This window comes from Anopheles aquasalis, chromosome 3 (assembly GCF_943734665.1).
Source record: "Anopheles aquasalis chromosome 3, idAnoAquaMG_Q_19, whole genome shotgun sequence".
NCBI lineage: Eukaryota > Metazoa > Arthropoda > Insecta > Diptera > Culicidae > Anopheles > Anopheles aquasalis.
The window spans coordinates 17,911,596-17,933,408 of record NC_064878.1 but is presented as its reverse complement, the minus strand read 5'-3'; the positions used below and the strand labels follow the sequence as shown (position 1 = coordinate 17,933,408).

Genomic DNA, 21,813 nt, shown 5'->3' with positions numbered 1-21,813 from the left:
CCAAATGAAGAACCCACTCGCCTCGTACCAAGTGGCTGCGACGTAGATGGGACTCCCATTTCCGCTCCACGATTCTGGAAATTTCCCTTGAAACCACGGGCCCACCGAGGGAAGGGTTCTCAAGATGAGCTCCTTCATTCTCCTCCTCCACCTCCTGCAGCTCTCCGGAAGTATCGGTCTCATGTTTTGCTGCCTTTCCCCTGATGGATACACACTTACAAACCGTTCGAAGGACGGAGACGGATCCTCTACGATTCTGTCAATGTTTTGTACCTTCGAACCGGGCTTTTCAATATGCGAAGGGTCGTTCGTTCGTTCGTTCGTTCGTGTCTGCCTTGACGGATGGGGCGGATTGACAGCGTGGAAAATGAATTTCGCTAACATATGCAGGATCCCGCTTCCACGAAACCAGTCAAAAGGATAACCCTTTTTCTTCGGTACGCTGCTTATCGTTGGGTGCGTAAGTCTCGCCGTGCTTTTTCTCATGTTTTTCACTCTGGGGAGGGTTTTTTTCTTTCTGGCAACCGTGGAAGAAGGAAACAAACCGAAAGAAGACCGTCTTCGTCCATCCATCATCCGTTGAACGCAAACTGGCCTACCTGGATGAAAGGAACCTTCCGTTTCCACCGGGAGACTAGATTGATAATCTATTGCGAGCTGTTCTGGCGGCGGAGAGTGGCAGTGCGGTTTAGTGAAGCTCCAAGTCCTTGCTCTCGACTTCAGCCCGGGCGTCACTTGCAGAACTTGCGCTCAGTGGCATCTGGAGAGCATCGTCTCGGAAGCATCAAAAACATCAGGACTAGCAGAGTCGCCTAGTGTGAGAAGCCATTTTAGCGAATAGCTTCTTTCCCGTCGCCCACCACGGGGACGGTTCTCATTTGTACCTCTTGCCCCTCAACGGCCAGGTAGCTCAGTGTACAAAGGTCGAACGAGCACCACACAGTGTGTAAGCGTGAATGTGTATGTTTACTTTAGATCTACACTCTGGACGCCCGCTCTGGAGTCAGTGTTTTTGAAGGAGAGAACGCATACATCCACACCAGCACTTCAAGGTGCCTGGTACACTTTATTGTAAAGTCACTTAAAAGCGTCCACGGCCCACGATAAAACGGCATTCACGGCGCGTTGCCAGCCGAGCGCGCGTTTGAAGTAGCGCACTGTTGCACGCAGCACAGCGCGAGTGTCCGTCCACCTCATCGCCTGTGCGCGGCTAGGATATTGAACAATCACTGAACAACTGAATTCTCAAGAAGTGATTACGCAAATGAGTTGTGCATTGTGTGAGTCAAGTTGTCCGCCAGCTTCCAACGTTCGGCATCGTAAACGTTCGACGCTCGAGCGCTGAACCAGATGCAGAATAGGAACACAGGGAACTCGCGCTGAAAGCGAAGCTCTCTGAAGCGAAAGTTAAACGTTGTTTTTTTTTTGCGTACCATCCTCCGCTTGGCAGTTACTGTTTGAACACAACTCAGCCACATCGGAGTCGGAATGAGAATGAGATTTACCGTGCGCAACGAACATCAAACGCTGCTTTTCAAGGTGAATGAGAAAAGGTACTTGAAATCTCGTGAAGATAGTTCGCGTGCACGCTCGTTGCTCTCTGCTTCAAAGTGCCAAGAGCCATAGTGTTTACCTTTGGAATGGCCGGATGTGCGGACCAACGTATTTGCTTTGGATTTTAAAGAAAAATCGCAGGCAACACTTCACTCCGGTCTAGCTTCGCCCCTGGTTCGCTCTAATTAGAACCATCATCCCTTAGGGATCCTGTAGCCCCCCTAACAGGCCACCAGTGGACGAAACTTCCATCCAACGCTCATGCAACCGAGCAATATGGAGACAGTGTATCCCGTCCAGTTTGCCCGACTTCCCGTCCGACACTTCTGTCGGCAAAGGTGGTCTGTCCCTCTCCGATCGCAAAAAGGCATCGCCTCTGGACTGAGCGCTTTCGGCCGTCGGTGGCCACACCACAACCGGGAGATGGTGCCGGAGTTCTGAGAAACGAAACTTTTCGCCCTCAAAGTTGTTGCTCGCCTAATCAGATTAACTTCAATGTATTAGACATGGACACGCTCAGAACCGGCCCCTTTTCCGAGATTCTGACGTTGACACTCACATTCTCCCGGGTACGTTGTGCAGCTTTCCGGTGAGAGTGGTTTCATTAAAAATAACTGATAGCCAAGTGCCGGCCGGCAGCAGCTGGAGAACCAGCAGGAAGTCCCGGAGGAGTAAGAAGCGCAACCAGGGGACCGTTGGCGAACTTTGCCAGCCCGGCAATCTGGCTGAAGCGCCTTTGTGAATGGGCATTACCATCATCATCGATCGCGTGCGTGCCAGGGCCATGTCTTGCCAACACTTTTAAGACCCAATTCGGTGCCGTCCCCGGCCAGCAACGTCACAAAGGAGTCCCTCCTGTCCTGCTGCTTTCCCCCGGGAACGCTGCACGATAAAACGTCTTTTGTCTGTTGATGACTAGCAGGACGACAGGATGCCGAGGCTATACCTTCAGTTCACGGTGCACCACGGACCTTGACGGCGCAGCAGACGTGTTCCACCAGAGATACGGCCCATAATGCACCATCTCCCGGTTGGCACAATAGAGTGGCCCCACATTTCGCTTGTCTTGTTAACTGCGTAATGAGCTGTGATGGTGGCCTAGCAGCCACTATCCTACATTCCACTAATCGGTGGTGTTGCCACGCCGGAAGCAGAGCGTCCTGTGAACAGTGTGCATCGGCAGCACTTAAGACACTCTCTGGTAAATTTCAATACCATCCAGCCAGGGCAAGCCGCACTAGCGGTGCAACCTTTCGCAGCACTAAAGGGAAAATGGATTTTGTGGGAAGCGAGCAAGATACATACAAAAAAAAAAATACGAGAAACAAACCACACCGTTGGCCGAGACGCCATTAAACAGGGTGGCAGCAACTAGGACTTCCCGTAGAACCGCGCTAAGCGCGCGAAGCTAACGTGGGCTTGAAAGCAACAACAACAGCAGTAGCGGCAGGAGCAGCTCCGGTACCTTATCTTTCACGACACGAATACAATTAATCACTGGTGCCCCATTTTTTTTTCCTTCCCGAGTTTTTTCACGTGAAAAACTGGAAAAGCTTTTATGCTTTTGGCCGTGGAGGGAGATAATTTAATTGCTGGCGCATCATAAAGTGAGCATGACGGGTCTTCTGCCACCAGACCACCGGCTGTGCTGCAACTGCTGACGCTAAGGCTTGATACCAACTGACGGTGCATAGTGCTTCTGGTCGGTCGTCATCGTTAGGATTTCCGCTGGAAAGCCCCAGCTACCTTGCTGGGGAAGCAATAGGACGTGGACAAAGCTGCTGGTGCACAAAGATTATGACGTTACAGCCGCTCATCGCCTGGCCGGCGCTAAAGACAAGGGTGGGTATAAGGGACGACGGATTCTTGAGCGGATTGGCTTTGATGCTGCTTTGCTTTGCGTTTTAATTCACTTTAGAGTGATGGCAAGGACTGTACAGCAACCGGTTCAAAGAGAGTTCAAGGAGTTGTAAACACTTCTCGATGCGTATTTGCTGAACAAGGATGCTTCAACGGAAGGAAAATTCGTTTTCTTGATGTCTTAATTACTCTACATAACTACATAAGGGACTCTTGCGTAAAATTAGGATACGGGATTTATATTCTTCTTGTTTTCTTAAAAAAATATAGTAGGAAATATTTGATCGTGGTTTGCTATTGATCTTGTAAGTTAATTGACTCCTTGATATTGGTAATTTATATGAAAACTTTTGTTTATGAATCTGGTATGCAGTATGTATGTGAAAGCGATTTGAGCCCGTAGAATAAACCATCGCTCGTTGCCCGCAGGGCGCTTTGCCCGCAGGCGCTTTTGAAAAGCCCTTCGCTTTTTACACCCATAAATATTGACAGCCAATGAGACATCGAACTGAAGTGTGAAATGTTTTTTTAAGCCAATCTCATGTCTCGGTTGCTTTGAGGGAAGATACAGAGTCCTGTTGGAATGTCTAACGCTTTCGCATGAATTGTTTGCTTTTCTAAGACTGCAATGATCCTTTTAACAGCTTTGGCACATGAATTTGCTGATTTATCTCGGATCCACCGAACGAAAATGTGGGAAGAATGCAAAATTATCAACCCGATTTATGCGTCCGGGGGGTAGCCGAGGGTGTAAATCATCAGCTGACTTCCCTGGCAACTAAACCCCATCATTTTTTTCGTTTACAAACTACAGCATAACAAAGGGTTTCTTATGAAAGAAAACTAAGTTCGGAATTTCATCACTTGCGGCCAAGCGAAGTAAGGCCTCTTCACGATCTCGAGACCATCCAAAAAGTAACATAACGGAAAAAACTAAACTGATTTTGAAGGATTATCGAATTCCCGACATTTTTTGTTCTTACCAAAAAAAAATCAATTAAAAAGGAAAAAAATATGGCGTTTTAATTGTGTTGCAATTTTATTGCCTCACTCTGTATATGTTTGTTATGCTTTGAAAAAAAAAATGAATGAAGAAACATGTTTTGAACATTTAAACATTCAGTACAAAATGGAGTTTGAGATAGTGGGTTGTTTTGCGGTTTTACTTTCAATTACAAAACCCCTGAAAATATGCAAATTTACCGGACACCTGGCGCCTCCATCATCGGCTACGGGTTTTGGCAACGGAGCTTCATCTTTTTCATGATATTCAAACATGTAAATATCACAATGTCGCTAACATCAAAGATTGACGAACAGTTTCCAAACAAAAAGCAGTCAAAATTGATTCAACGTCTCCGGAAAAGAACCGAAAATAGTCAAATGTGTCCGGTCTTTAACTTGATCGATCGTTAGCATTTACTTCACTTCTTTCCCGTTAAACATCTTTTCAATGCATCGCAAGTGCTTCGTATCATCCTTTGGCAACTCTTGCCCACGATTACCAAAGTGTAGCAATCAATGGGATCAATTCATTCAGCATGATAAGATGATGACGAGGCGTACGTGTCACAATACGAACACTAATGATGCTTTCGCGTTGCGCTCTATATAGAATGCATAAATTTTCCTTCGTCTCTAACTTTTCCAGTTGCAATCGGGCCCCAATAGAGTGTTCACTTCCTGTGATGCAAATGCAAATACCATTTACAAATGTCTGTCACCGTCATCTCTGGGGCTGAGGAGGTGATATAACGCGACTTGTGCTTTCTTTCGTCCTTGTTCTTCGGTTCAATCAATGCATCATTTTGTCACAGTGAAGGTTACCTTTCCATACCATGTCGTTGCACCTTCTTATTGCTTTTGATTGCTACAATATGAGCTGCATAAACACATAAATGACTTCATCATTCGAGTGTTTTCAGCTTAATTTTATACCCAAATTTTCTATTTTTCAATCACCAAATGCAAATCAATCATCAGAGCTTATGAAACTTCCTATGAAACTATGAAAAAAGGTTTGGATATTTTCAAATTCCCATCATTCTCTTCCGTAAACTACAACTCGGCAAACAGCGAAAGAGAGAGAGCGGGTCCCACTTGATCCCGCCGGCTGATTGCACATTTCCATTAATAAAAGTGCAAACCACGCAAAGCTCTCGGGGCCGGAAAACCACGAGAGCATCCTGCTAGAGCGCCTGCCACCACACCACGTACGCTGGATTATGCAAAGGGATAAACAGTGGCCCCACCGGAGAAGGGAAGGGGATTGAAACGCTCTCGAGAGTGCATCACGGATCACGAAACCGTGAACGATCGAAAACCGAACCGATAATTCCATCGTTGGCATGGTGGTGGTGGTGGTGGTGATAGCAGTAGCGGCGCACAACCATATCCCACGCATAATCAGGAAATAATTTATCAAATGCAAGCAATGGTGGGGGTGGTAATCCTGACGATTCACCAAAGATCCTTTATGGCCATGATCATCGACACTCGAGAGTCCTCGAGAGTAGTTTGCATCCCGGTATTCCTGGTTTTCGGTTACGATACAGACGAATCTCAATATTATCGTTCGCTGCCCTACTTTGCATGCTTTATGCCACATCGCTACGCATGCCTTACGTGGGAAGGAGTTTATCTCCAGATGGTGAGGTCGTGGTAAGCAGCAATTTGCACGACGAAACGGTGAGGAACATTTGCGTAACGTTTTGCTATTCAATTGGTAATTTCCAACATCGTCATCATCATCATCATCAACACGTGGAAACGAGGGCTATAGCTCCGATTCATTCTGCTCTGCATTCCGGCCAACCAGACGTTGCGCCATAGTTAGCGCCATAGCCTTTTGTTATGTCTAACTTTCGACTTTCGACAGTCAAAAGCAGAGTCGAGCCCAACGAACGAGGGCTGCTGCACCTTCGACCATGTGACAGAGAGTGCTACGCTGCATTCCACAAAACTTCAAACTCGTGCCGTACGCGCAACAGAACTGGGAAAACATATTTGAACACTTACTTTGCTATCGTCGCGACCACGCGCAGCACCAGCAGCAGCACCTCGACGCATATGTAAAATATCGTGCACCGCATTCAATTTAAATGCAAATTTGCACTGCACTGTGCACCGCCGTGTGCTTGGTTTTGGGTTGCGACGGGTGCGACACCATTTCTCGTAGTAAGCGCTGTGCACGGCTACTACACGTAATGGTTTTGTCGTTCCCGCTGGCATTCCGGTGGCAGTGACAGTGGCAACTGCAAACACCGCACCGCACTCGGTTGGTGCTGCTACTGCTGCTGCACTCAAAGGTGGTAATTTGTAAATTATCAGCCTCGTTTCGGTGACGGTCGGTGGCTTCGACCGTTGCAAAACGATTCAACGATTGTGTTGTCACACGGTTCACCTGTAATGTGCAAAGTGAATGTTTTTGGGGTGGAATTGGCCTTCAGAGCGGAGGGGGGTGGTTTGAGATGTTGCTGCCACCATTAGTGCACAAACCGTTTGCACGGTATAATTTCATTTGTCTCCAATTTGCCAATGACTACTGCTACGAGTTGCTACGAGCAATCGCGGACTGTGCTGGCGTACCGTTTTGACAGGACTCTCGAAGGATGACATTCCGGCATCCTCTATGTGTGGCAACCCGGCAGATGCATCGCATTTACCGCCAGCAAACTATCTAGTTTTCATTGAGTGCACAGTGTCAGAATCCTGTCAAACTGCGGTACGATTGTTGATTCTCCGTTACTGTCTGTGTGGTCTGAGGACGAAACGGTTTCTCCGGCGGTTCTAATTGGCATCCATTTCTCACTCTCCCTCTCTCTCTCTCGCTCTCTCTCTCTCCCTCTGTGCAGGTACTGGGCAGTGACGGATATCGATTACGCGCACCAACGGACGGCCCGACGGATAGGCTACATGATCATCATCATCTGGACGCTGTCGGTGCTCGTCTCGATCGCACCGCTGCTCGGCTGGAAGGATCCGGAGTGGGAGGCGCGCGTCTACCAGGACCTGCAGTGCATCGTGTCGCAGGACATCGGCTACCAGATCTTTGCGACCGCTTCCAGCTTCTATGTGCCGCTGCTGGTGATACTGTTTCTCTACTGGCGGATATTCTTGGCCGCCCGGAAGCGGATACGCCGACGGCAGCAGGTACGCATACCCCTGGCCAATTGCCATGCAAAGCCGTTGCCAATCATACGACACTCTTCGTTTCCCCCCCGCCTGGTTTATTCTGGTTTCCTATTGTCCTCCGTTTTTTTATCTTTGTTTCATCTGTTCCGCCCATTGTCCTCGGTTTTTCCTCGTTCATCTCTACTTCCATCTTCCTGTCCTTCTCCTTTATTGTCCACCAAACGCTCCCCGGACTCTTAATTGGAGTGGCAGATGATGTGGATCGAATTTTGATGGTCGATATTTGCAAATTCGCTTCGTTGTTTGACAGTTCTATTCAATTATCGATGTGTTTCGTCTTCTTCTATTTCTTCTTCTACTTATTCTTCTTCTTTCACCATTCTTCACGTTATATCTCTTTCGAATTCTCTTTCGTCCTTTCGATTCCAGTTAATAAGTCTGTTGTTGTCGCATTGTTGTTTCACTGTTTGTTATCCTTCACCTGGTTTTCATTTCTTCGATTTTACGTCTTTTAATTGAAAATGTTGTTCAACTTCTACACAACCTCACACACATCCCAATCACAAACGTACATAAACTTCTTCGTTTTTTTTTTTGTCGCACTCGCTGTTGTCGGGTTCAAGTTCAGTGGAAACTCAATTTAAAACCTCTCAACTTTCATACAAGGCTGTCAAGGAGGTTTCCACCATTGAGCATCCCTTGCCCGTCTTGCCTTGGCGGAGGGCCTGCTGACAGTCGATTTATGAAATTGATTTCTCAACCTCACGAACCTCACGATGAATTCGTTATGTCTTCTCGTGGTGCCGCACCGCTCCTTCCAAGCATCGTCTTCATGAAAAGACCGATGCACCGCAAGGAGCAGTAGGCTACTACCCGCGTCCGTGAAGACAATAGTGGCACTGTATTCATATGGAGGCCACCGACAGAGAGAAAGTACGAGCCACTCAGAAACACCGCCCGCAACGCTGCTGTCGCGTTCCATCCGATCGCTTCGATTGAAAGGACCTGTACTGTCCTTCAGCTACATCGAACAACACATGCTCGAAAGGAAAAACTCACATTCCCACAAACACGTTACAGTACGTGCTCACTACACCATCACACATCAACACACATGCACGTACGGCGGACCATCTCACAAACAAACCTACGCTGCATTTTCTTTCGGATGCGCTTCATTTTCCACTTCATGCTGCCGGCTAGCCAGTGTTCCGTTCCCGGGCGGTTCCGGCGGTGCAGACAATGGCCGCTTCTCCGGCATCTCACGATGGGTTCCTTTTTTTTTGCTACATCGGCGGATGCATGTTTCATTTTTACAATTCCGAGCTCGTTCCACACGTCTCTTCGTTTCACACTCGTATTCGTTTCATTTTTTTTTTGCTTGCTTTGGCCTTCAATCAGAACTACATTATGGTTTTTGTTACCCAGGTTAACAATATCTTTTTTTTTCTGCGTGTTTATTCCACGTTCTCTGTCTATCTCTATCCCGTGTATAAGGCAGCTTCCACATTTCCACTTGCGTATCGTGTATTCGGTCTCTTCTTCGACTGACAGAATTTATTACCGTTTGTTTTTTTCCCGATGTTTTGCATTTGTTCCAAGTAGTTACGCTCATGTTTTGTGTTGTTGTCGGTGCGCTTGTTTACTTTTCGATTTCACTTCATCACGAATGGTTTCAGTGGCTTTTTCATTTGAAACCATTTGAGTTGCTGAAAAAAACACAAAAACATTGCGCTTAAATTACCTTTTTTTTGTACCAAACTGTTTTTCCTCTGTTTCATGATTGTAACATTACACTTGTGCATATAACTAAGCACAGTTTATAGTACAGTGTGTCAGTGAGTGTTGGTTTGTTTGTTTGTTTATGTGAAACCTATCTATCTTGTTGCTAGTAGCTTCTTGTTCATACTGTTTCTTCATTCATCAGGGAACATAAAAGGGATGCACCAGTATACTCTCCCCATTTCGTACCCTTGGTGCAGGTTCATTCCACTGGTTTCCTTTTCTACTTCTGGTAACAACGATATCATCTTCGAAAGACCGCACTTCTTCATTCGCACACTTCTTTGCCGTGGTATTTCGCATCGAATGTCCTCCATGAAACATGCTCTTAGGTCTGGTGTCTGGTGCAGTCGTTTACCGTTGAAACCCTCCCCCACATTGCGCACCGAATACCGAACCTTGCAAACCGGTGTCGGTAGTTGGTAACCGTAATAGTATCGTCGGTTACCTCCTGCTGAGCATTTCTTCATACCTGCAGCACCTCTAGCTTCCACTTTTGCATTGTGCATGCTTATCTGTTTCCTATTCGATTCCGCTCGGTACCCGGAACTGGGAACGTCTTTTGGTCCTTGAAAGGACTTCCCTTTATTCGGTCGTGCTTACAGCATACACGAGAGACAGACAGTGAGAGAGAGAGAGAGAAAGAGTAAAAAAACACAATCAGACGACACAAGGAACGAACATTACATTTCGCAATGATAACCGAGATGTTCCGCTGCACACGAATGGATCCATACGTCTACGGTTCTAACGAGTTGGTTTGCGCCGGATCCGATCATCCATAACAGTGCACCTCGTCCCTCTTGATATCATCCCTCCTCCTCCCCACCCCTGGTTGCGGTTTCATCAGCTCCACAAAACTGTGTTTTTCCAACCAGATCGACAGAAGCTTCACACGGCGTCACGTCACGTCACGTCAGTAATGCTAATTCTCTTCATTTTACACACATACAGGGCAGAACAATAGTGCAATTGATACCAAAACCTTTAGTAAGTATTTCGGTTTGACATTTTCTTCTTTTTCACTTCCGTTTTCCTGTGTTTTCCTACCAGTACCGCCGTAGCGGCTCTCTTGTGTTTCTTTTTGGTGTGTTTTCTAACCATTTTTTTTGTGTTCCGGGTAGGCTCTAATACGTGTCAGTGGTGGAAGGGTGTAGTAGGACTTTGTCAAAATTCCCGTGTTTAGTCTCAACTTTATATGTTTCCTTTCTTAATTTCCCACCCGTAAAGCCTAGTTTTTTTTTGTAATCGATTGGTAGTAAAGCTACGTCTCTAGCGGATTAGAACACTTTTCGTTTTTCTTTTTTACGTGTTTGTCATTTTTTGTTCAATTTAGTTTCCCTTTAGTTCGATGAGTGTTTTAGCATCAATAGACCGTATGTGCCAAAATTAATGTAACACAAAGCCATAGCAAACTACTACTCTGTGTGGCTACTCCGAACACCACCAACACTACCGCCTGTTTGTCCCTAGCTGTACCTCAACAAGCGCTCGATTAGAGAAAGAAGGTCATACGCGAACCTTCTGAGCGCGTCCACAACTGATAGTAGTCAGTGTGTACAGCTTCCGCCCTTGTGTCCCTTGAGGTTCTTAAACTGTGCTCGCGATCCCGGTATCCCCTTGGTCACACCGGTGTTCCGTGTAGTTCCGTGTGCAGTAGTAGCAGTAGCATGTTGGTACACCACTGATGGATGATTCCAAATGACGGAACACAACTCCCACCCCCCCAGCTTATGTAAAGCGAACTCACGCACTAACACTTCCACACACACAGAGACACACATAGTGGCACACACTTGGAGTCGTGATGGTCGGTAGAACGAGAGGGGAAATAGCTCATTTTCACCTTCTCCGTCCGTTGCGCGAATGAATGCTTGTAGGAAACGCAGAGTGATGTGTCGTCTACCTAATGTAGCGAGCTATCGCGCAATATACAATATATACGCACTGAACGGAAGCCAACTGAGCATCTTCCTCCAATCGTTGTCCCCATTTTCCCATTCCGCTAGTAGTTTCGGGCTTATTGCCGCTATCGCTCGCTTAACGCACTGGCGCTGGCTTGTTAGATTAACACTCGTGCGTGAGATGAGATGCCTCCGATTAGCCGATTAAACAAGCAATTAACCACCCGCTTTGTTCATCCGCTACGCTTTCCGCGATGCAACCAATTCGCCCCGTGGCACCCCGTCATGTCCCTTGTTCTGTTCTAGAAGATCCTTCCAAAGCAAAGCGCTAAGCTTTGCGTGGTTCACTTCTGTTCCTTCAGTGTGTCCCGTGCTACTGACACTAGGTTAGCAGCGTTAGCACCGTACCGTACCGTAGCGCTTCGCATGTTCTCTTATTCGCAGTTCATGAGGTGAGATACAGAACGGAGCTTATGGCCCGGAAGCAGCCGAAGAACGATTAATGATGTTTCGAAAGATTGAAAATGGATTCTTCGAATACTTCAACGCAGACACAGAGTAACACAATGAGTTCTACAGCGAATTGTATACTCAATCACAATATGCACACAAAAGAATGTGACGAGGGTGCTCATTCAGTGATTGGTCCAAGTCCAAGGCTCTCCTCCCTTTGGCAGCATCCATCGAACTCGGTGCGGAAAGTTGGTCTCGGGATGCTCACTTTTGCATTCTGCAAATATGATTTCCCTGTCTACCCAATTGTTCCCCCTTTTTCCCATCTTACGGTTGGATTCGATTCCGGAGAAGGTAAAAGCAAAAAAAAAAAAAAGGAATCGTACATGCATGGTGTCGCGTCCCACTTTCCAGTTCGTGCTCCGTTTGGCAGGAAGAAACTTTACAGATTACTCCACAGCGGATCCGACTGCCAAGCCTGCTGGGCCCGTGTGTTTTTCAAGTTTTTACAGCCTCGCTTGTGAATTGGCTTTGATTGGCACGCTGCTGCTGGATGTTTTCCTAGAAACTGTGTTTGTTCTGCCCAACCGTCCAACACGTCCATCCATTCACTTCGTGCTGCCACAATGCTGCAATGATTCGATTTGTTCTGTTGATTGAGTTCTATTGTGTTTCTGTGCGATACAGGCCCAGGGAGCAGGAGCAGGGATTGGGATTGGGATTGGAGCACCACCGGCGAGAAACTTTTCCTTATTATGGGCAACCTCATCCACGAGCTTGTTGTTGCTGCTATTGGTTTGAAGTTGAAGGTGTTGAAAACGGGGTGAAGTAGGGAGCTCACTCCATCTTGGTGAATCTACTACGCCATAACAGCGAACAGTTCGGAATCGTATTCAAATTCCAAAGCTACAACGGTTTAAATACTTTCATAACTCTCGGAAGTTGCTGTACTTTCATAGCACCGATTCATTTCATTACCCTCGAAGCTGAAAACAGCTCGAGCTGCGTCGAGATGCCTTCAGAGCTGGACACTTGCTAAAGTATTTCCTCCATGCCCTGCCCTGCATATAACTAGCCTGGATTGCTTCTGCAAAGTTCCAAGAGTCGCTCAAGAATGCATGTTGACGTAGGTCAACAGATACGGCCTCAAATGGATGCCGATGGTAGCATCAAACTCCCGAAACCAACTTTCTCTGATGTCACTCACTAGCCACTACTCAATAGTCCGGACCAAACTGCTGGACATCGCTCTGGATCATCGCCAAGTGCAAACTTTGCAGAAAACAGTTCTCACACTGGCCGTGTTCGTGCTTGGGGAAAGAATGTGAACAACAATCTGCATCGTTTATTCGTGCAGGGAACGCTTCTGAACTGCTTGTACCACGGTGAGAGTCCTGGCTTTAAAACCACCACATCGCCATTACCACAAAACCCGGGCGGTACTTAAACATTGGCGAAAAGCTTGTACAGAGTGGTCAGGGCACGCGTCGGTTTCCCTGGTCCGGAACTACAATGTATCGGTTGAGTAGGCTTCTGTGGATGTGGTTAGGTTAGGTCAGGTTGCAGCACTTGCCACGAGGTAGGGTCGACAGTGCTTTTACCTCGGCATCTTGAGCCAACCAGTAACTGTGAGATTCTCGGCCATGGTGAACCACTCTTCACGGTAGCCTCTTCAACCGTTGAGCACACAGCTCTACCGGCTCGAGAGTTGCCAGAGAAGTTACGTCGATACTGTTGCCGTTTATGGCCGTACCCCGGTAAGACACTCGAGAGCACTCGTGCGCGTGCCGTGCAGCAGAGGCCGCAAAAACCACTACAACCACCACCTCGATACCGCACACTTGTGTGCGTGTTTGCGTATCCTGGCGGAGGAATTTTCGCTGCAGCTTTCGGCAGCACCAATTAGTGACTTTTAGGTGCACTCTGCGCGCTTGAATGCACTCTGTGCGCACAGAACGGTCTGGTATCGAATGCTGATACGAAGTCACAATCATTCGCTGCCCGTAGGAGTCGCTTATTACTTTTTTTTGTTTGTACTTTTGATCATTTCCGACCGACTGTGTTTTGTTGCACATTTCCCCGTTGCATTTATCCATGAATAAGCGATTACATCTGTCCGAATGCGCTTCACGGTGCGTACATTTAGCGTTCCGGGCTGGATTGATTTCCCGGGAACAAAAGGGAATGCATCGGAACGCCAAGGGTGCAAGCATATGATATTGCAATGCTTGCATAATTAAGGCTAGCCGGTGGAGTGTAGCGACCATCGATCCGGTGCGATCTGTACCGCTCTATTTGAATGGACACAGTTTGGAAATGGAAATGAGTTTTCGATTCCCGATCGATGGGAAACCGGTGCTGGTCTAGATGGTTGTCGCTGACGTACCTGACGTTGCCTCACGTTTTGCTCTTCCGCGTATCGTTCGTCCTTGCGTATCGAACGTTGAACTAAACGAAATCGATTTTGTTCGTTACCCGGGCATCATGGCGGACGTATTTCGGTGGACCATTTCCGGGGAGGGAGGGAGAGAGCAGCTGCACGCAGCTTCCCGATTTCATAAATTCCAAAACAACCATCTCTGGGCGGCCATATACACACCGGTACATTCAACATAAATAATTTATCATATTTGTCATGTCGCTGTGGCCCGGTGGCGACACATTTCTGTGACGCCACGTCGGAAGGACCACCCCCTAGACCTCCTGATGGCCCTCCCGAAACCGACCGACTTATCGGACATCTAATTGAAAAATGGAAAATTCCTCAAAACAAGCGGACTGGCTGCTGATGCTGCTGCTGCTGTCACACAAGTCACAGCACGAAGAGATGAGTTTGTGGTAGCAAGCACACCCAGGAGAGGACAGGAGAAGGGGGCCATGTGTCACTTCCGGCAAAGTCCGGTGCTGCAACCATCGGACTCGAAGCAGCACACGCTTCGGCAACTATGCAAATTGGCTTTCGTGCAGTCGTCTTCAACATCGTACAGCACCGGAACGAAGGCCATTTGGGTGCTTGTGCGCTGCACACCGAAGCTGATCTGTGCTGCTTCTCCTTGGGACGGTGTCGAGTGTATCGATTATGGATCAATTTAAATGTCATTACAGTGAGTGCACGAGTAGCGTTGTTTTGTTTGCTGGGGCGACTGCTTGGCCGCCACTTCAACGGCAATGGTGTTTATGTTTGGGTTTGCTCGCACTTTTTTTCTTTAAACATGACGCTCGAGTTGAACGTTCAGCTGCCATGGGATGGAATTAAATAGTTGTGGCGCTCGTGTTGAAAGCTCGTATCCTGTGGAACAGTTGCATAAAAGGCGACGCATCACAATTGAGAGACCACTACAGCTCAGTGCCAGTTAGGCCAGGTGTTTATTTAATTAAATCCTGTTGTGCGATTGGCATTAGCACCACACAGGCGCAACAGCACGCACTTCGCCCTTCCGTGCACCGGTCGGAACCGGTCACTCTATTGATAGCAACAGCTCGATGAGGTGTTTGTTTTTTTGTTTTTTGGTCGGACTCTGATAATCCAAAGCAACACAATCACGCTGACAAGATAATGTGCGAGCTACATCGCAAAACATTCCGAGCAACATCATTTCCGAGGTGCACACTTCCGCCACGCCAATCATAGATGGATCAATAAACGTGAACGCGAACGCAAACGCAAAAACAGAACTGATAAGAGAGAGCCGGTTTCGCTGACCCTGAAATCGCCGAAAGTTGATGACCCACATTGGAGAGGGTGAGGCCAGACCTATCTAAGGTTCATTTTTCCTGTGTAACTACGTCTCTCAAATCCGTTCGTCTGTCAGACAGTCCCTCTCTGGGGGGCATGCTGGGTTTAAAAATAACAGGAAATGCACATCTCTAAGTCCGATCTCGGGAACACGGGACGAAAACAGCGTCAGCTGCTTTATGATCTAGTCGCATGTGGCCCAAGTCCCGAGCGTCCACTTGTTGCTAGTTCGACAGAAGTGTAGTGCACCCATCCACCGACCGCCCGGGTCCATTCTTTATTGCCTGTTTTTATCAGGGCCAGCAGCAGCAGCCACGCCACGCCATTGAATGAACCATCAGGGCGCGTGTGTGCGAGGGGAGTCTGGGATCTTCGCTAGGTTCCAAGAAATTCCACCAATGTTTTATGGTGGACGGGCTGTAAAACCGGCAATGATGATGATACATCCCTATAAAACTAGCCACGGTATGGCCGGCACACCTCAGTACGGTATAGGCCCAGTGACTGTGAACATTTGCCCGGAGTGAGCTTAAGCGAGCGTAGCAGCAGCAGCACCAGCAGCAGCAACAAATATTCGACGCGCTCCTCGCTCAGCCAGTGATGATGCAAACGCTTATAACGATTACGATTGTGGTGCTTTTACTTCTGCAAACGCTATCGGGTGCTAGTGCCGTTCCGGCGGAAGAGCAGCTTCTGCTTCCGGTGGCCGCCGAAAGAGTGCGCCGAAATGCGGTTTGTGAGAAGGTCGGACGTATCCCGGACTACGGGAGCACCGACTGCAAGACGTACTATGTGTGCACACCGAACACGCAAGGCTCCCTGATAGCCATCCTGTCCCAGTGTCCCTCGTCCTCGGTGTTCTCGTTCGAGCAGCTTAAGTGCGTCCCGTCGGCGAGCTACGTCTGCCCGCTTACGACGATCGAAGCGGAGCAGTCTACCACGACGATAGCGTCGACAACAACGACAGTGACGACGACCACGACGACGACTAAAATACCTGAGCCCGCCTTCGTCTGTCCAGCGACTGGTCGTTTTGCGAATCCCCAATCGCTCGATTGTGGCTCGTATTATCTGTGCACACGGAATACCGATGGATCGCTCATCGCGGTGGTAGTTACTTGCCCGGGGACGAGCATCTTTGATCCAGACCTGACATCGTGCGTATTGGCGCCCCACTTTTGTGCCCAGACACCGACGACCACGACGACGGAGACGACAGTGGTTACGCCCGGTAGTACGGTGGGCGATGGATTCGTGTGTCCGGCTGAGGGACGATATGCCAACCTCGAATCACCCGATTGCAGCAGGTACTATCTGTGCTTAGAGTCGGACGGTGCTATCGTAGCGAACCCAGCCATATGCCCATTGTCGACTATCTTCTCTCCGATTGTGCGGCAATGCGTCGATAAATCGTCGTACGTGTGTCCGTCACAAACGCCGGCGCCACCAATCCAAACGACAACCACTCCGGTAGTGACTACTCGGACAACTCCAACGCCCGCACCGGTTACTACGACCGAAGTGACTCCGCAACCGACTTTCCCGATTATAATTCCAACAACTACAACGTCCAGACCGGTTACTACGACAGCAGTTACTACATCGTCTACTGAGTCCACCCCGGTTACTACGACCGAAGTCACACCATCGCCTACTGAGTCCACCCCGGTTACTACGACCGAAGTCACACCATCGCCTACTGAGTCCACCCCGGTTACTACGACCGAAGTGACTCCGCAACCGACTTTCCCGATTATAATTCCAACAACTACAACGTCCAGACCGGTTACTACGACAGCAGTTACTACACCGCCTACTGAGTCCACCCCGGTTACTACGACCGAAGTCACACCATCGCCAACTGAGCCGCAAACCATTACGATAGTGATTCCAACGACTACAATGCCTACCGAGCTCACAACAACCACAGAAGAAGAAGAAGTGACCACCACGACAACCGTCGAAGTGACGACGGTTGAAATCGATACAACGCCTGAGACGACATCTGCGTCGACCGCCGAAGTTACGCTCCCGGAATCGACCACCACGGATGCCGAATCCACGGCAGCGACTACAGAGCAACCGACGGAAACTGAGCCAACACTGACGACTGCAGTTTCTGCTGAAACAACGGTAACCGATACCTTTGAGTCTACTACCGAGTTTTCAGAAGCTACTACTGACCAGACAGAAGAAATAACAACTACGGATACTCCAACAACGACCGATGTGGAACAAACGACCGCATCGGAGACGACTTCAGAGGAACCTGCTACAACCCAGGAAGCTTCCACCACCGAAGCGGAGTCAACGACCGAGGAGCAACCCACAACGGAGGAACCAACAACGACGGACATCGAGACTTCAGAAATTACCAAAACGGAGCCTCCAACGACAACGGACGCATCGCCAGATATCTTCATCTGTCCAACCGAAGGCAGATATCCCGATCCGCAGGCGGTAGCGTGTGAATCGTACATCCTCTGCATCACCAACACGCTGGGAACGTTGACACCACTCACGTTCGTATGTCCTCCGACCACAATCTTCTCGCTCATAATGCAAATGTGTGTACCGGCGACTACCTACAACTGTGCCGCAACGCCAACCGATCCACCCACAACTGTCGCTACGTCGACTGTACCGGCTACGACGGAATCAGTGACACCGAAGCCGTTTGTGTGTCCAGCACCGGGACGGTATGCCAAACCGGAGTCCATCTACTGCAAAACCTACTACCTGTGCCTCTACAATGCCTTCGATATTCTCGATGCGGTCGAGCTAAGTTGCCCAGCCGGATCCATCTTTGCCAGGGAGGTCTCCAGGTGTGAACCGGACACCGAATATGAGTGTGTAGCTGGCCCAGCGGTCACTACAACCGAGACTTTGAGTTCCACGACCACAACAAGCGAGTCCACGAGTTCGGTAACGCCCGCTTCAAGCACGGCCACAGTGACTGACAGTCCGGCTACCACAACTAAGGCACCGTTCCAGTGTAACGAATCGGGCAAGTTTGTCAACCCGGACAGCACGGATTGTACGACGTACAGGTACTGCATCTCCGCGACGGGTGGTTTCACTCAATACACCTTCGCTTGCCCAAAGGGCGCGCTGTTCGATCCCAATGCCCGGGACTGCTCGGGTGTTTACGTGTGTCAGGTTGGTAAGGAACCGTTCGTGTGTAGCGCACCAGGCAAATACGTCAATCAGGAGAGAAACGATTGTAAAACCTACAAGTACTGTATCACCATGGTGAATGGGTTTGCTGAATACCTGTTCAGCTGTCCCAATGGTTCGCTGTACGATCCAAATACCCGGCTCTGCTCGGCTACTTACACATGCCCCCCAGTGTGACCTGTATAGCTGAGTCGAATTCAGGCACCTGTATGTAGTTTCACTGAGCGGTGTAGGGCCTAAAATTGGTTTCATTGAGCGTGTGGCACTATTCCTATAATTCGAACTATTGGTGAAGGAGAATGTGATTGTGAACTGTGCCTCTTCACATCCGTCAAAGTTAAGCATAAAGTATACGACTGTAATATGTAATAAAAACATCCATGAGGCTTATCGGCTACCCTAACCTCAAACTCTCTACCTCTCTGTCATGTAATGTTAAAAAATAAATGATAGGATACTGAATGAGCGATCATTGTGCAGGCCTTCCTTTTTCATCTGCTTCATCCCAGAAAGTGACTCACGGCATGCGGAACTATCTAAAATGTATTGCTGCGATGAGTTGTCAGAACGGCTTGCGAGTGCAGATTGTGGACGAGAAGGGTTGTTAAGGTTGTTTTGATAACAACACTCGCGCTATCATCTGCTTTGAAGCGGCTGAGAGATCTAAGTATCGATGCCGCCCGATGGCGATTATGGTCTTTGCTTGGGTTGCTTTGAAAACTGGGCAAGCCTGCACACGGGTTGCTAGATTACGGCCTCAAACCGCCTGATAGCGGAGGAGATCCCTGCGTACACTAGCCTACTACGTCATCCGCTGGTGCCGGCTAGAGTGGAATCTTCGCGGCTCCGCATGATCCAGCCTTGACATTGGACTTTCGAGTGTACACAGCAACACCACAGGCTCGGTTGTCTCTGAGTTGTTTGAGCTGAACGCAACGGCTACAAACAAGTATGACACCTTGACTTGACACACAAGTGCAAACACTCGTTATTTGGTAAACAATGCACCAAACAGGTCCGTTGCGGTGTACTTAAGCTCTGCATCTTTACCATCATCAACATTTTCCATCATCAACCATTTCCATCTCCATAGGGCGGGGAACTGAATCGATATCTTCTAAAAATGGGCCCCGAAATACTTTTCCAATTAAAATCGAATCTAAGAAAGCTTATCATAATGGTGATGGATAGCATCCAGGCAAACCGCCGCGCGCCATAGGCGTCTTTTTACAGCTTCACCCCTAGCGGGCGATAATCGAGATAACAATTGTCAGCGCACAAAAGACTGATGCCGCCGCCGCAGCCACCACCGCCACCATAACCACAGCCAGATTGGGCCTGTGCCTGTGGCAGTGATTGGGCTTTCATAATTTTCAATTTATGTCACCCCAACGCGAGGCGCGCGCGTGGTTTCGGCGGAGGGCGGTGAACTAATAAAAGCAGGCTTCAATCATTGTCATCCCTAATTGGCTATATTTACAGGACATAAGAACCGACTTTATGTCACTTTCGTTCCCTCTCAAACGTAACTCACTTCCTGGCTGCCTTCGTTCGCGCACCACACAAACAGAGAGAGAATACAGGGCTGCACATTATATTGAATTAAAGCAAACACAAAAGCCATCCCGGGCCAGTGCCACACCAGGTGGCTTGCCGGGTTCAAAATTAAGGCAGGGCATTACCATTTCTAATCCAATTCAGATCCCGACAATCTCTGGTCTGGTCTCTGCGGCTCTGAGGAAGCGTCGACTGCTGGTGACAACAGGGCACCAGGCACACGAGCGCGGCATAAAAGGATTCATTCTTCCGTTGCTGGTACAATGGCGCCATCCCGCCGAACCCACCCATGTCCTGCCAATGCTCTGCCAATGTAAGGTGTTACTTTAATTAATTTTTCAAACTCCTGCTGGTGGGGGCTTCTGAACAGCTTGTCAGCATTCTTCATTCAGCCGGTCCCGGGCCGGGTTTTAATCACCAAAAATTACCATCAACCTTTAGCGTGCGCTGATCCGATGAGCTGTCTGCTGTCTGTTTTGCAAGTTGCCGGCAGCAGCACACGTCATCGACGTCAATCACGTTTCCCTTTGGTAGATGGAGAAACCGGCCGTGTTGGAGTGCGGAGTGGAGTCAACAACGGTCTACAACAAATGTCGAGAGAATCAAACATCTCAGGTAGTGGTGATGGGGTGTGCGCTGAAGATGCCTACCAAGTTGATGCCTCCAGAAGAAACACATTATCGATGCGATGTTCCTAATCCTCGGGAGCGCACTGGGAGTTTGAAACAAAAAAGAGGTAGGAACCAAAAAAGAGGTAGGAACCAAAAAAGAGGGACTTCTCTGACAGATGTCACCGAGGTCGATGACAAGCTTTCACCAGTTGGCTGTGAATCGCAACCCCTTGGATACGCGGCACACTTGGATGGAGATCGGGTTTTATTTGGAGAAGATCTGATGTTGCGACTCACATCGAGAAAAAAGAAAAGCAAATCGAATACCACCGAAAGGTATACGCATCGTTAGGGCGCTCACTTTGGAGCTGAAAATAAACATTCCAAAGCATGTTCGTTGTGAAATCGATACAGCAGTGCGGGGAAACCGAGGGGACCTCAAACTCTTTGCCCCTTTTTTTTTTTTGAGGCAAGTGTTCTTGCCCCACCTGTCACCGGAGGCGGAATGTGATGCTGGAATGAATTTTGATTTTATGATCACACCCGCGGTTCACCCCCCCCCCCCCCCTCTCACGCAGCCATCACTCACTCGCGCGCAATGCGCTTCACAAACAAACATATCAATGTCAGCCATCGCGCCAGTGCCAGGGAGAAAAGGGAATGATTCATGGGCGCCGATTCGTGCGCGATATGTGATTTGCGGTTCGATTTCGGTGGTGAATTCTCTGCAAAATGCTGTGAATCGGAAACCCACAGCCCGATGTTTGTTGCGTTGGAATCCAATTTATTCTAGCTTAACAAACCACCTCACTCGCACACCCGCACACAATCTCCCACGGACAGTGGGGACCGGGCTCAAATTACCAGCGTGGTACGCGCCTGAATGACGATGGCGGCCATGCCACCAAATGGAACAGCTTTTCGGCTTTCATTTGCTACTAGCCGCGACTCGGTTTCGGGTTCCACGCAACAACAAAAAAATGGAAGAAGAAAAAAATACTAAACCGGCATTCTGGTGAATTATTTGAATTAAATTCCACGTCGC

General features: G+C 48.6%; 2 protein-coding genes across 2 annotated transcripts in view; both read left to right on the top strand.

Annotated features, from left to right (window-relative positions):
* The window catches only part of LOC126574088 (5-hydroxytryptamine receptor-like), an 85,811-nt gene that overhangs the window by 60,803 nt on the left and 3,195 nt on the right, over nt 1-21,813 (top strand). Inside the window, exon 4 of the mRNA XM_050234046.1 lies at nt 7,269-7,566. Coding sequence (XP_050090003.1) covers nt 7,269-7,566 — 298 coding nt within the window. The remainder of the gene's footprint in view (nt 1-7,268; nt 7,567-21,813) is intronic.
* On the top strand, nt 15,920-19,070 carry LOC126574087 (mucin-2-like). Its single transcript, XM_050234045.1, has one exon. It carries the CDS (start codon nt 16,024-16,026, stop codon nt 18,775-18,777), a length of 2,754 nt encoding a protein of 917 aa, XP_050090002.1. The 5' UTR covers nt 15,920-16,023; the 3' UTR covers nt 18,778-19,070.

Bases quoted from the DNA above. Each gene is read 5' to 3' on its own strand.
- LOC126574087 (XM_050234045.1), top strand. From the start codon at position 16,024: ATGATGCAAACGCTTATAACGATTACGATTGTGGTGCTTTTACTTCTG.